Consider the following 16988-nt stretch of genomic DNA (forward strand, 5'->3'; position numbering starts at 1 on the left):
CTCTGTGGTCAATACAACTCTAACTACCTTATTGTAATTTAGAAAAAAAAAGAACATTTTGAAAGCTTTTTTTTGCCTACACAAAGTTTAGGTTATTTGAAAAACATTAAAAAGTTTACCAACTTACAAAAATCATTCTGTCCTGCTCCTGTACTACTAGGTGACCATGTGCTTGTTTGTTAAAAAAAGTTATAACAATAATTATTATATTTATCAACTTTGTGTCGGGTTTATCTATGTGTCTGAGTTATTTATCTAACCAGTACAATTCCTGGCCCTAGAAAATATAAATCTTTGTTTTTGCAGAGTTCACTTTTAAAATTCTAAACATTACAATATTCTTGCATAGCATTTTATTAAGTCTGAAGCTCATCTGCATTTCTGCTAAAATTACAATATAATCAGTATAATGGAGCAGACGTAAAATTTCTTGCTTGTGTTTATATTAGAATTGGGTTTAAAAAATATATTGACAGTCACATGACATATCACGTGATGTAAATATGGCGGATTGAGGCAGGAACTCCAAGGAAGATGAGTATTCTGAAATCACTCAAAGGGACTTTTAGAAATGTCCAAGAGGATATTTCAGGAAGGTATTCCATAGTTATAACATCGTATTTTTAATTACTTTGAAAACGTAGACCTGAATGAGATTATCTTTAATGAGACAAACTGTGGTCATAGGGATGCCTTATTTCTTCCCCTTACAAATTGCTCACCCTGACGGTTCTCCGCCAGCCAAACCCCCCCCCCCCCCCCCCCCCCCCCCCATGAGAATATACAGACAGTTCTTCCCAAAATGATTTTATCATTATTTATTTCAACAAGTCTCAAAAAAAACTTGATGTTCAAAATTGTTTGAAAACCAGTTTTATTGTAAGAGAGCTACAGATGTCCCATTTGTGTTTAAATGTTAAATTTTTTGATAGCGAGCTCAAAGGGCCTGCTTGCAAGCATTACGGTAACGTGAGTACCTGCTTTGCAATGGATTTTGAAAACTTTTGACAAAAGTACAGCAAAATTATGGGTTTTCCCTAAATGGGACTCTTAGGACATTCACGATTGTTTGATGAATTAATCATAAAGTACATAAGATTTTGACTGATTCAAGTATCTAGAACATTTAATGATAAATTGCAGTCTAAAAAATTACCTTTATACGCAACTTATGCATAAAGAAAAAAATAGTAAGATGCTGCAGCAACATCAACTTCTGATAGGTTGCTGTTTCCCTATATCTTTTTCCCGAAATAGAACTATTAGTTCAATCACGAAATTAGATTCTAAGTGAATTTATGTTGTCTAAAGGGTGAATTCAATTTAGATGTCAATCTCATATAAAACCTTCTTTTCATTACCGAAATCAACTCGTAAAAACCAAACTAGTTAAAATATTGCTATTATTTCTTCCTTATTTGATGAAAAATAATGAAATAGACTTTCAGTTAAAAAATCTATTGAAAATATTTTATTTTAATGATGTTATTAACAAAAATGTAATTATTGAGTTACTTCCCTTTGTTCTAAATAACCCGTTATGTGTTTAGCATTACCGAAATCAGCTGTGAAGTTTAAATTATGTATATAATTAGTAGATAATATATTAGATAACTCTAGTAGAGCTATTTTTTATAGACATATTTCTGTTTTTAAGTTTCAACCATATCTAAATATTATCAATGTTGAACGGTTTTGTAAAGATCTCACTAGGTTAAGAGTATCATCTCATAGATTGCACATAGAATCAGGTAGATGAACTTTAACCAAATAGTACACCTTTAAATGATAGAAAATGTTTTTCATGTAATGTCTAAGAAGACGAATACAATTTCATATTAGAATGCAATGTATATAATGATTTAAAAAAAAGTCTGATACCGCCATATTAGCATGTTATATATCTGCACGTGATTGTCGTGCATAACAATTTTCTAATCAAATCGTATTTTTAAAAAGCTATGATCGGACAATGATGGAAAAATAAAATACTCTGTAATATGAGTTAAAGATATTTATAAATTTTGTACATGTTTATATTTTATGAAGAAAAAATATCCAACTTCAACCGGAAGTTTATAATTTTCTATTATAAATTTGAATACAGATATATAATTTGACTGCTCTTAAAATGTTCCAAAAAAATTGAATAATGTATCAGGCAGTAAACTTGGAAATTGGAAAGTTTGTGTCTTTCTTTTATTGAACAGTTAAACTATATATTAACAAATCACTAACATATGTTATGGGGACTCTTTGTCATAATATTTTTAAATTTTAGTCATTAATTTAAATGTTTATTACGACATAAGCAGATGGTTCATTATAATCTTTATCTTTGACATACATTGTATGCCAACTGTACCTCCTGTCTTAATTACTTCACACCTTACTTAATACAGTAATACACAACATGTCAAATCGTACAAGTTACAACATTTCATAATTGAAATTTGTCTGTATAAAGTGTTCCATTTTTTCCATCATATAAATATATACCAGTCATTCCATAAATTTATGCTGTTTACAGATATGAAATTTAAAATGATTTTAAATCGATCAACATAAAATCATGACTTAACACTTTTTCAATAAGTAGAATATGTAGTTAAGTATCCGGGATATCAAAAATTGCATACATTTTTGGAACAACTGATATGCAATTCGGTAATAATAATATCAAAGCACCTTGTCTCATATACCAAAATGTTTTCTACGGAAACGTATCGCGATCACCCCTATATGTTAATTAAAACAGATCTTTTGACAATTTATTTAATATAAAATTATATTTTTACCAGCTTACTAGATTTGAAATATTCATACTATAAAACTATAAAAAAAAGTCTTTTGATACATATTATATAGGGATGGTCGCTATACGTCATTTTATATTAAACTGTAATGTACTTTTTGTCTTAATGGAGACAAGCAGCTTTAAATTATGTAAAATAAGTATATCTAATTATGTTGTTTGGATACTTTAAAGTTTCCATGCGCCGATGTATATTAAAGGATTGCGGTGAATGAGTATGTTATGTCAACACCTCCATTGTCCGAGCACGTGTATGCTTGCTCCTTATTAGTAAAGGTGTTATGATGAATGGCTACCGCTACGTCTTTTTATTTTAATCAAATCATAATCATTGGATTTAAATTAAATTTTGTGATAATTTCCAATCAACTATTTCATGCAAATTATTTAGGGGTTGTTCTCATCTTTGAAATGAAATCTGATTTGATTTCGGTAATGCAACACATTAATAATAAGGGAAAGTAATCATGATATAATATACATATCCGTCTATAACATCATCATTTTTATAATTAAATATTATTTTCCTTTGTTTATGGTTCAGTTTGAATGACTTTATATTAATTAATTAAACAAGATCTATTAAAATGTTTATTTTAACTTTTACAAGCCGATTTTGGTATGGTAACATATACATATATTTCGGTTCGTAACAAAAAAGGGAAGTAATCTTGATATTTAATTATTTAATTGTTTCTAATTTCATTATAAATAATTATTTCGAACTGATTTTTTGCATGAAAGTCAAACTAAACCTATTGTAATAGATTATAATGAAAAAAATATAATAGAACGCTTAATTATGATTTTACAAGTCGATTTCGGTATTGTAACATATATTTCGGTTCGTGACAAATCAGGGAATAATCTTGATATTTAGTTATTTGTTTCTAATTTCATTATTAATAATTATTTCGAACTGATTTTTGCATGAAAGTCAAACTTAACCTATTGTAATATATTATAATGAAAAAAATATAATGAAACGCTTAATTGTGATTTTATAAGTTGATTTCGGTAATGAAAAGTTGATTTCGGTAACTTTACCGAAATCAAGGTGATTTCGGTATCGTAACGTACCGCTTTCAAAGTGTGACAAACCCTGGTCTCTACATAAATAAAGTAGAATAATGATACAAATGGCTGGGGAGACTTGTGGAGTAACACTTCAAGTAACCTGTTGCCTCTGTATGGAATTATGCAATTCTATGCTTATATTTCAGTTTGAAGTCCCTAACAGTTTCACCAGAAAAAGGAAAAACCCAGGACAGTCACTTTCACTTTAGCAGCACTGTCAACTACGATGGTGGAGCAGAAATTTTGCACAAGTAAACATTTTGGTTGAAACTTTTAAACATATTTAATTTATAATCTTTCAATACATATTATATATTATAAACACTTTTTTTTTCACAGGTTGGATTGGACGAAAAGCATAAAAAACTGACAGTTTCTCACTGTATAGTACATCTTATATAGTCATTTAATATTAATATTTACTACTAATGATGTTATTTTTAAACCTTGTAGAGTACATTAATAAATACTGAACATGAATTTGATAAATAAAAATGGATTTAAAAGTAAAATCTACACTTGTGGGATCTTTGTGGCTAAGAGGGTAAAGTGACCAACTTGGAATCACTTTTCCCTCACCGCTGTGGGTTCCTATGATGAATCCCACTTGGGACCGTCACTCCGACTTAAGATTTTTTAATTTGAGGAAGGTATACAGTTATTTTACACAAGGTCAGTGGTTCTACTGTTGTACTTGCTTGAAATAATCCACAGAGTGGCATCTGAGGTTTTCATCTTAGAGTTCACCAGCTGGACCTTTTTGAGTGTTACTTAAAAATAACCTACAAAAATATATGCATATAATTATAAAGTCATAATAAAAAGGTTAGATTATATGATTAACTTTTCAGTGTGTTTCTTAAATATTCTGTACTTGTATTTTCTATTTTAGGAATCAGAATATCTGGAAAGATCTTTATGCATACTCTGAGGAAAACTCTATAAGGGCACAGGTAGTTTCATTTTTCATATTTTTCATAGTTTTGCTTTATTTTCATATTTTGTTATAAAAAGAACCGAGTTGGACCAATGAAGGCCAAATAGCTCAATGAATTTTTTACCAAGAGTCAGACTTTCAGGATTGGAGTTTTTGTTTTCTACAGCCAGATTCACCGATCATGGAAACAATTTCAATGGAACAATTTTGTCAAAAATACGTAAGCTACATTTTGGAATTTGACCTTCAGTGGTTGATAGCAGCACTAGCCCAACTAAACTAGTAGAATTTCTAAGTGGATAATAAGCATTCTCAGTTAATTGTAAAAAAGTTAAACTAATTAAGATGTTTAATTACAAAATGAGTTAGATATGCATAGGTTACCTTTCCCATAAAGCCACAGATTATCTACATAGTAGAATATAACTGGCCTATTATATTTACAGAACGTTGATATTCAGATAGGCAACTTGTTCGTCTACTGTGACAAACAGTCTGAGAGTTTGATGAAGCTTCATGAGGAATCATCACGTCTGCCTTCATTAATTACCCAGTTACAGACCATCACTGACTCATTAGGTAAGTTGACTGAATGTTAAATACTGTGGTTGTATATTGGATGTCTGTGTGAATTTTCATATAATTATGGTACCAGAACTTTAATTATTACATCTGTGAAGTACCAGTATTTGGTGCAGTTAATGTGCTCTGGGATTGAACGGTCAAAGGTTCAAGTCCCATCAAGGCTAGTTTTCTTACGCAAGAAATTTACCATGCATTGTACAACTTAACCAAGATGTTGATGTGTGGCAGTTGAGTCTGTGGTGCCATAATTCAAGTGTAGAAAAAGACCCCACAGGCAGATTGTTTCAAGTTGGCTATAAATCTAGGATAAAGTTTATGAACATGCTCATGGCATGAAACATTGACTATGACACATACATGTCTTTATGTTTGTGCAACTTAACATATATAATAGTGAAACTGAAAGAAGTGTAAATATTCTCAAATGTGTAGAATGAAAGGAGTCTTATTCAGATATAATACTATCCATCCTTGAGTCAGCATTTGCATAATACTTGGTTTTTGCATGCAACTTCAGATCCCATTAACCACAGCAGACATTCACTTAAAACTTAACAAATGTCTCAGATATCATAATTTTTAAGTTACAGTCTGAGACCCAAAGTCAAATTAACATGTACTTGCTTTGCTATCATTACTGAAAATAGTTATTTTTTAGCTCAACTATTCAAAGAAAAGGAAGAGCTATTGTACTCACCCAGGTGTCTTCATCACATTTGGTTTAATTTAGAAACGGAAGAGCTATAATACTCACCCAGGTGTCTGTGTTACATTTGGTTAAGTTTAGAAACAGAAAAGCTATAATACCCAGCGTCTGTGTCACATTTGGTTAAGTTTTTGTGGGCAAATTTGTATCTCCAAAACTACTGAAGGGAATTAATTGAAATGTTACACACTTATTTGAGAGTATAATGGGAGCACACTATCCAAAGACCATAATTTGAACATTGATTTAGAAAAAAATATGGCCCTTTTTGAACCTAGAAAATACCTCACTATCAAAGCTGTTGTTTTACTATCAAGCACTGACAATAGTCAAGCACAAATCAAATTTCTTGTTCTCTTTTGTCCAGTGTACAGTTAGATGACCCCTATTTATTTTTGGTAGAGAGCCTGTCTGTAGACAGTTTGTACCACATGTATATATTAGGCTTGGCTAAATCTTTTTATTTTATACACTTGAGAACATTTTTACCAAAAAGAAGAATTTTTTTAAATTTCATGAAAATAAGCACTAATAAAATGTGCTGTTTTAAAGATTACTGCCATAAATTTATCAGTATATTTGTAGCCCTGGTAGAGGAAGAGTATGATAAAGTAGAGGCAGCCTTGGTGCACTTAGAGAATCTTTGTGAGGAGCAAGAGTTCCAGAGAAATACAGCCTCCCATCATAAACAACTGGCTGTATATAAGATGAAGAAAGAACATGAATTACAGAGATATCGAGGTTGGTATAACTCATTTAACATTTTACCCTACTAAAATTTGCCTCTCAGACTTGGCCAGCTTATCTTAAGAAATGACAATATTTTATAGGGATTTCAAGGGCAAAATGAGGCAGACATCAATGTTTAGGTTTATTAGATACTGGGATTTACTCTAAATGACTTAATGTACATTTTTAACCCCTTTGCCCAGATGTAGTGCATTTGCTTAAGGACATTTCTAATAATTACATACTATATCAGTTGGATGCATAGTTCTCTGTTTAATTCAGTTATAAAACCTATACTTTTATTGAAGAAAATAAACATTGTTGAGATAAAAATTATATGAGCCGCGTCATGACAAAACCAACATAATGGGTTTGTGACCAGCATGGATCCAGACCAGCCTGCGCATGCGTGCAGTCTGATCAGGATCCATGCTGTTGGCTTACAAACCCTATAACAAGTAGAGAAACTGATAGTGAACAGCATGGATCCTGATCAGACTGCGCGGATGCGCAGGCTGGTCTGGATCCATGCTGGTCACAAACCCATTATGTTGGTTTTGTCATGACACGGCTCAATTATTTGTTACAACCTAAAACCAAAACTTTGATAGAAATCCAATAATGAATAATCACAAAGGTAATTTCAAATTTTAAATAAAAGTTTCTGTTTGTTGTTAGAGTTCAAACCAAAGGGGCATATGATCTGAGCTTGACCTCTATCTGTAAAGTTTCTGTGTCAATTAACAATGTGAAAATATCTTAAATCTTGACTTAAAATGTCAACGTTGCACATGTATTTTAGCAAGGTTAGCTGCTGAGCATGCTCACAAAGTGGAACAGGTGAACAAGAAACGTCAGAATTTATTGCACGAGAAACAAGAGGCCTATAATGAGCAGTTTGCACAAGACGTTGATTACTTTAAGAAACATGGGAAACCAGGAAGTAAGTCCATGTAAACTTCTGAGGAAAAACTACATACCTTGACAACTACGTGTACTTGTATTGCCAGAAAATATTAACCTTTCCATTTTGCATACATTTTCCGATGGTTGGTTGTGGTATATTTGGCCATGTTGCCAAAGAATGAGAAATCTTCATTACCACAATAGGAAATCCATTACTCCATTACATTGTAGTATTAAGGTGTCAGTTTTCGGACAACAGAATGGAAATCTGGTTTTGGGACAATTTTCAGTCACTTGTTATAATGCATTTTGATATTAGGCAAATTTAATGGACATATTTCTTTTCTACTTTAGTGTCAATACAGTTTCTTATTCTTTCCTATACAAGGACATGTTTGGGGCCACCCATGACTGAGTGATTAAGGTTACTGACATCAAGTCACTTGCTGGTCTCAGCTATGGGTTTGAATCCCAACAGGGACATTGGATTGTTACATGTGAGTAAGTTTATGGATGGCCAGTGGTTCTACTCAAATCTGAAATAATGCTCTGAGAAGCGCCTTTTGTCTTTCTCATTGAGTTCAGCAGGACAGTATCCATTTGACCTTTACAGTGTCAGTGTTATTGAAGGGCATGTAAGATTATCAATCTGAATGATTACACATTTGATTATACAAAAATGTATACAACAAAATAAAAAAACATTCCTATTGACCATTTTTCGCTAATCTTATTTTTGTTACAAAAACTTATAAGTCTTGGAAATACTAAATATTCCGGTATATAGAAGGGGTAAAAATTCTGTGACTATCTTTCTTATTGACTTTTTCATATTTACGATGTCATTATTTAGAAATTTCAATGGCAGTTCAATATATTATATAGGATTACCAAGTACACCAGAGAGTGAGAAAAAACTTGATCTAGCCGAGGTTGAGATAGATGAGGATCCAGAGGCACTAGATGCATTCCTACAGTCTGATGATACCCCCTCGCCCACAGGTACTACTTTGTTTGTTTTAGAGATGGGGATAACATGGGAGGGGATTTGCATAATAAAGTGAAGCATAGTATAACTCTATGTTAGGTCTATTTGTTAGGGTTGTGTGTTCACCAACATTGAGTCTAATGGTCATTTGTTGCTAAACAATTATTCAGAAATCAGGTGGGATTAGCAGTCGATCTCTTACAGAGAAATTGGTGTTTAGTGGTTTGTTTTCTAGAAAAGTCGGTAAGGTGGAACAATCACGAGATATCTTTAAAAAGGCGTAATAACCAAACAAACAAATAAACAATACAGATGACTACTTTTCTATATTTAGAATATATAAATGTGAGACTAGTACTATATTTCTAAAGTTTTAAATACAGAAATTGTCATTGGTTTCACTCAGTGATAGCCCTTAAATTTAAATTAAATACATGGTGCCTGTGATAAAGTGGTTAAGGTAGCTTACTTTGAACCACTTGCCCCTCACCTCTGTGAGTTTAAATCCTGCCATGGACTTTTGATTCTTTCATATTAGGAAGCTAGTCAGCTAGCTTAAGGGAGGTCAGTGGTTCTACTCAGCTGGTCGCTTATGTCAGAAATAATGCATGGAAGGGCACCTGAGGTCTTTATCCACCAGGAAAAAAATCACCAGAAAAACCTGGAAAGTTACCTTAAAGAACCTAATCAGAAAAAACAACATTTTATTTACCTAAATATAGAAAAGATCAGTTGTTAACCTGTTTATGAAGTTTGATTATCTGAATTATAGTTTGCTCTTCTGGAGCCATGCTGCTTTAAAAAATATATGCTTGTACTACAACAAAACTTATTATTCTGTTATAAACAAATAATAAATTTTTCTATTAATTTCTGTAAGTAACATTGTCTTAGATTGTGGCCCATTGTGCCCACATGTCTTTTTTCAGTATTTATATAATTATCTTATAACTTATTCTTCCAAATTGTTGTGCTTGTTTTTCTATCTTTTTATATAGGTAAAAGAAAGTCAATTCAAAAATACTGACATACAGATGATTTTGATTTTTCATTTATTTTCTTGAAAATTACTTCTTTTTTTTTGCAGAAGCTAAGGATAACACTGAAGAAAATTCAGTGGAGAGCACAGAAAAAACAGAAACCGAAGTTGAGGTCCTTTCTGACATTTTATCACCCTCAGACTCCGTGATGGAAATGTCAAAGGTCATTGACACACCAGAAGAAAATTCCTTACCAGAAGTTGCCTCCCCTGATTTACCAGACCAGTCTGGAACTGACTTGCCATTAAAAGAAAACATTAAAGATGTAGAAAACCAGTCAGATTCTCAGACTGATTCTAAAGAATTACCACAAGCAGACCAAAGTGATAAAATTGAAACAGAGGACCATTCCATTGTGCCTGAAGAATCTGCTAGTACATAACAGTAGAATTTTTCAAAACATAATCCCATATGTAACGTATAATGAACTCGCCATGTTTTGAATTGGGAACTATTTATTGCTAATTTAGGTGATTTTAATATGACTATATATATATTTTTTAGTAGTCCACATGGGCTACGTTGGTTTATTACTGAATCTTTTGGTGATAAAGGCCGATCATTTGTTACTGATTGCATTAAGATAATAAAATTTAACTTAAAAACCACTGTGATGAATTTGGAATGTAACCAAATTAAGGGAAGATAAAGCTGTTTTATTCAGTTCGAAATATACATCAAATTAAAACATGTTTATTCACCCTAAACTGATTGTATTTTGATGATGTTTTTGTTTTTTCATTGAAAATAACTCATAATAGCACTGTCCTGAAAATGTTAAAATAATCATTATAAAAATTGAGCCCAATAAAACTTTCAATAGTTTAAAAACTATTCCACTATGCAATATTATTATGTATATGTTATTGTTAACAATAAATAGTATTTATTTTAGTTTAGTTTCAACATGTTTATTTCAGTTCTGAACAAATCCTTATAATAATCAATTTTGAATCCACTCACCGGTATGGGTTTCATGAAGGAACATGGTCATGCCCTGAGTAGGGGTCAAACCCATGATTTCTGGGTTGAGAGGAAGAACCTCTAACAACTAGGGCACCACTTTCATTTATTTTGAAATATATCTATGTGATCTTTTGGTCTTGCTGGTATTTATGTATTTATATATTTGTTAAATTCTAACCTTTAATTAATGTTAGTTGATATATAACAGCAAATTTTGCCATTAAAGGCAAAATTATAATCTAAGAGTTTAATCTGTGAATAGCGCAAAAATATCTCCCAAGTTAATTACTTTCTGATGGTCTATTCAAAGTGTTTTGTTTACAAGACTAAAATTGTCCTAGGAGATGTCATCACTTTCTTAAGTGAATTGATTCTAATAGTAGCGCTTTCCTACCCATGTAGGCATCTTCAGTGCTGTATATCACTTGATTATTGTTGAATATGGAAGATTACTGCTATAATACATTGTCCTAGGAGATGTCGTCACTTTCTTTAGTGTATTGATTCTAATAGTAGCGCTTTCCTACCCATGTAGGCATCTTCAGTGCTGTATATCACTTGATTATTATTGTATATGGAAGGTTATTGCTATAATACATTAAAATTATCAAATTAATTTCTCCCTTTGCTCATCAAGAACATTGTATAAAAATAAGTCGAATGTCTGTGTTTAAAACTATTCTTTAGGCAAGGTGGCCAGAAACACATTTAATTTATTTCATGCAGAGTTTGTCTGTTTTGTGAAAGATGTTGAATCAGAAGTCCACTGTTACAATACAACATGTCAAGTATGGATGTTGCAGTAATGTGAGAGCTAGATCTCTTTTTAGTCCCCTACCGGTTTAACCGGAGGGGACTTTAGGTTTACCCTCCGTCCGTCTGTCCGTCTGTCTGTCCGTCTGTCCGTCTGTCTGTCTGTCAGTCCGTCAGTCCGTCCGTCCACAAAACTGGATCCCGCGATAACGCAAAAAGTACTGAAAATATTTTTATGAAACTTAATACATGGATAGATGGCAGTATGGAGATTATGCACGTCTTTTTTTTTTCTTCCTATGTTGAAAATTCTGGTTGCTATGGCAACAAATAGTCTAAAAATATGGCAAATTTAACACATAAACTGGATCCAGTGATAACTCAAAAAGTACTGAAAATATTTTTATGAAACTTGAAATATGGGTAGATGGCAGTCTGGAGATTATGCACATCTTTTTCTTTTCTTCCTATGTTGAAAATTCTGGTTGCTATGGCAACAAATAGCCTGAATTTCAAGATTTCTGATTTAAATTTTTCAGCTTTTTCACTATATGTTCTTTATTTCTTAAGGTGTTTACTTCAAACTTTAAATATAAGTTTCTGTCATCAACACACATCATATGTGACACAGGTTTATAACTCTAGCACAAAAAATATCAGTATTACCTCCCTTGAAATTAGATTTTTTTAGGGGAAAAAATGTTGTCTTTTTTAAATAACTTCTTTATTTCCTAATGTATCTACTTCAAACTTCATATATATGTTTCTTATTATCACTCGACATTTTTGAGAAGGTTAAATACTCTAGCAAGACTATTTCCAGAATTATGTCCCCCTTGAACTTAGATTTTTTTCGAGAAACTGGTATTTTCACTCCAACTTCTTCATTCCTTATATGATTTACTTTAAAATCCCACATCGTAATAATATGACAAGGTTGTATAAACATAATTTCCTTACTAAGCATGGAAACTTAACACATTACTGTGATATAGACAAACTTATTTTATTATGATTTGTGGTTGATATTTTCAAATACAGACTTCATCCTCAAATTCATTATAAATGGCAATACACAGGAGTGTATGACAATTAAAGAACTTTTTGAGGGACCGGTAGGGGACTACTGTATTGCCCGCAATACTATCAAATGCTTGTTTTTTCTCCATTCTGTAGAATTTGAAGAGAATACCCAATAAAACAACACTAATAGTAGAAAATAGCAATTTTATTATGGAGAAATACAAAAATGTTAATTTACAAGAGAAATACAATGACTACAAAATGATTGAAAAGAAATTAAATGAAATAAATCCGACAACATAAAATAAAATACTTTTACTGTTATAAAAGTTCTTTAAAATACTCTTAAGTTACATTTAAACTTGTTTTTAATTCCACTGCCTGAAGCTTTACCAGTTCCTTCAAAACTTTTAAAGTGTTCTTTGCCCCCCTAAAATTTTTACCATTGTTGTCAAAGCAACAAAGGGGAGATAATTATAAACAGGTTGTACTTGGTAAATAGCTTGGAAAGGAGGTATTTAAATTTTTTAGATCAAGTTGAATAAAAATCTGATTATTTAATATAAAGAATATAAATTGTACCTAGATAGGAAAAATATCTAACATAATATATAACTGGAGAATCATCACAAAATGTGGACGGAAAACAATATCACAGTTTTACTATACATTGCTACAGCCTCCTTTTTTCCTTTGAAGTAAAAGTAATCTAGCTCAGTTGGTGAAAACGCTGTAATTCTGCATTTTAAGTACATGAACTTATTTATATACGTTTTGCATATGAATTTTCATTATTTGTTGTTGATGTTGTTGTTGTTTTATATGGTTCAGTCTTTCCATGGTTTGTGTATATAATATATGTACACATACATGTAGGCAGGTTTAAACGTAACTCCTTCATATAGAGGATTTACTTAACATCATGCCAAGGATTGTTAAATGTACTTAAATGATCATATTCTACAGAATTCCTATATTAATTATGTACCACAAAGTTAATTCTCAGAAGAGTTATTGCCCTTTTTTAATTATAAAGATGTGTAGGCGAATGTTTGTCTTTTCTAAATGCACCCTGGTTGTTGCCATGGTAACTAACGTGAGGTAACAGGTTTTATTGTGAAGACACACGTGTTTGTCTCCGCCACTGCCTTTTGTCGAAATTCTCTATACTGCCTGTACTCCGCTGAAAATAAAGAAGAAACATAATTAAGTTTGAACTTAAATCCCTATTGAAATATGCTGCGAAACGCCATGCTTTTAGGATATAAGATCTACACATAATCATATTGATGTAACTTTTTAGCCAAAATTTCTAAACATTTTATCGTCGAAAATGCAATAAAAGGTTCTAAGGAATCTCAATTGACAAAATTGTATTAAAAGATTGTATTTCAAACAGTATACAAAAAGAAGAGAAGAATTTACAATTTGAAGTTACTAACAAACAATCATTTAAAAGCACCAATCAAAGCAGTCGGTACAAATCTCTTTACATAGAAATTTATGTGTAGGTAGAAACATCGTACTTATTTGATATAAACGTTTTCAAAACTAGTTTTTATTGGTCTCATAGAATCTATGCAAAAAAGAACAATACAGATAATTGAAATTCAAATGTACGTTGCTATGGAAACTTACGACAGTCATAGAAGTCGGACAATTTCTTCTCGGAATCTGCACAGTTCAAAAGAATGTAGGTATCTGGTCGGATCATACAGTTTCTAAGTCGACAGACGTTAGGTGTGGCGACCTCGCCGTGATATATTCGGCGTATATCCATTAACTTTGGAACATGTTGCACGTAATTCTCGTAGAAATGTTGTGTCGGTACTTGCAAGCCGTACATCTCCGTTAACTGAAACGCCCTACCGTCTGGAAAAAAAGAAACAAATACGAATGAAAATTTTAAATAAAGCTTCTAAGCTGACGAGAATATTTAGTAAATGATGAATATCAGCTAAACATAATGGCAAGGAGGCAAGTTTTTTAGCGTGGCCATGTGACATCGTCAAATTTCGTGTGTGCTTGTTAATAATAATTTATTAAATGTATATTACGTGCATTTTCTTATGCAATCAAGTGTCACTGACCAACATAATAGAACAGATTGAATTTAAAAAAAAGCTTCATCGTTGGGTAAATAACGCGGAACTTATGACCGCGCGCTCGATGACTGTAATCAAGCAGTTCCTTGATGGACAACCAAGATTTCATTTTTCACATTTTAGATGTTCATCAGATTAAACCAAAAGCAAAAAAGAATCATTTTAAAAATTTACCCTCGTGTGGTAAATAGTGAAGAGGAACTGAGAATAATTCTAACTCTGCGGCTGGTGATGGGAAGTCTTTCTGTTTGAATATATTGCTGGATTGCGTCCATCTCTCACATACATCATTGTTGCGGAATTTTATTAAGAAGATACACTGAGGCGAAATACCGCTGTAGAGGTTTCCCTCAATTCTTGTAATCTATAAATGTACAAAAAGAAAAAAAATATATTATGATCCCTGTACATGTATTAAAATAGCCGATCAATAGTTAAGTATTTATATAGGTTCCTATCCCAACACCTTTAATTCAAAAATACATGTATATTTATTTTAAATAAAATAATTTGCATAAAGGCACATTTCAAAGGAACATAAAATTCGCCTGAGTCATTGGGCTGTGCGTATATCTTAGCTTTAAGCAAATATTTAATCTTTCAAAGGTAAATAATGTTAAAAATGGATTTGTATAAGTATAAAACATTTTTGTTTTGAAGCAACTTTTTAACTTGCAAGACCATCTCTTGACAAAGACTTAGACATCTGGTCGAGAAAAACAAAGTCTTAAATAAAAATAGTGCTTTTTTCACACTAACAGTGTTGTGAAATCATTTCATGAGACGCGTTGACTTCTCTCACAGAGGACGTTTGTCTTAAGCTGCATGCACAGCCAGTGCTACCTTTGACATGGTACAATGTATACTGTCTTTTCTGTCTAACTTTATACAATGATATTTACATAATTTCACTTACATCTTCAGCTACTCCGACGATGGTACCTCCAAAATTTTCTATGACCCGTTTGTCTTTTACAAATGCGTTTTTAAGACGCTGTAGATATTCTTTGTTTGCTCTGATAAACAAGAAAACTTCTTGACTTGCGGTGGATATCTATAAATAAAAAAATAATACTTTTTCACAAGTTGCTATTGCTTGTTATCTATAAAATGACAAATTAGTATTTAACTTTGCACTAACCGACAATTAATATGGTCCTATTTTCACATTTGATTGAACCTTTGCTTGAAGTATGTAAAATCGGCAGGATTGAAATCACATACACAATTAATGCAAACCCGGTTGACTTGTCATTTTATGAAAGAAAATGAATGTTGCTGTATATTTCCGACTTCAAAAACTCTTTCAGATATTTGTAAAGATTCACAACTAAAGACAAGAGGTCGATTATCACAAAAATTCGGGAAAAATATAATAATTCCAAGAAAATTTATTGGCGACATTTTACGGCCGCCAGATATCGTTTCGACTGTTTGATTGTGAATATTGTGTGCTGAGTTGCAAGTTGAAATCATTCTGCTAGAATGACGAAACATGCAAAGTAATGTCTTTGACTAGTTTCAAAGGTTATGTGAAATATATGATGGTGATAAATCAATGTGCGTTTTAGAATGTTTGAGAACGCACTAAGTTGGAAAGCTTAAGGCTTAATGTAAATTGATTCTTCACACATGAACTACAACAAATACTAACTTGAGGGAACGAATCTCTCTGTTGCTGCTGCATTGTGACTTTTGCTTTTTCACCGAGATCTGGATAAGTGCCTACTTGAACCCCTTTTTCTCGTGCGCTCACTACTGCCTTCTCACACCCAGTCTGGGTACCAAACGTTCGATTTTGTCTTCCGGTACTCTTTCCTGGCATTACAGAACACTGTTTTTACTGGAAGAAAATGTAATTTGAAGTGTTTTAAAATGAGCATAAACTTGATAGAAACAGAAATAATCGGAACGTACAAAGTCAATGTATTTCACGCCAGGCGTACATAATTTAGTTTATAGAAAACTTGTGGAGATTATCGAAGAATTTCGAGTAGATCATATCAAATCCGATTAACGTTCACACTGGATTAATTCATGCCACAAATATTTAATAGAATCAAGGACACTCTAATTGCAGTTGTAATAACGTATAATGTTATGCAGGTTTTTTCCTCTAAAACATATGAAAGTAACCTCGGTGCATGTCACCATTATTGCGTCACCTAAGAAACTTTTATAATATGTAATATATAAAGCGAACACCACAAGGTCCATAAATTATTATTCAGTTATATCTTCTTTTTTTTCTTTTTTTCCGCAATCTGTTCCTTCGATTTATTTACATTCCAAATATGTTTAACCGATTAAATGATACCTTAATAAAGTATAACCAATTATTTTTGTAATCTTCTAAAT

General features: G+C 32.0%; 2 protein-coding genes across 2 annotated transcripts; one reads left to right on the plus strand and one right to left on the minus strand.

Moving 5' to 3' along the window:
- Window positions 1-444: 444 nt before the first annotated feature.
- Window positions 445-10677, plus strand: LOC132748042 (dysbindin-like). The gene is made up of 8 exons (XM_060737588.1): window positions 445-596; window positions 4039-4143; window positions 4785-4845; window positions 5276-5408; window positions 6706-6861; window positions 7652-7792; window positions 8641-8757; window positions 9831-10677. The coding sequence occupies exons 1-8, from the start codon at window positions 535-537 to the stop codon at window positions 10163-10165; spliced, it is 1110 nt and encodes a 369-aa protein (XP_060593571.1). The 5' UTR covers window positions 445-534; the 3' UTR covers window positions 10166-10677.
- A 2038-nt stretch (window positions 10678-12715) lies between these two features.
- LOC132748043 (uncharacterized) lies at window positions 12716-16471 on the minus strand (the record flags this gene model as incomplete). Its single annotated transcript, XM_060737589.1, is given in 5 exon segments — window positions 12716-13708; window positions 14164-14397; window positions 14805-14994; window positions 15547-15684; window positions 16285-16471. Coding segments are annotated over 5 exon segments (825 nt in total). The 3' UTR covers window positions 12716-13616.
- Between the last annotated feature and the right edge of the window lie 517 nt (window positions 16472-16988).

This window comes from Ruditapes philippinarum, unplaced genomic scaffold, assembly GCF_026571515.1.
Source record: "Ruditapes philippinarum isolate M1 unplaced genomic scaffold, ASM2657151v2 ctg6119_1_1_1_1, whole genome shotgun sequence".
Classification (NCBI taxonomy): domain Eukaryota; kingdom Metazoa; phylum Mollusca; class Bivalvia; order Venerida; family Veneridae; genus Ruditapes; species Ruditapes philippinarum.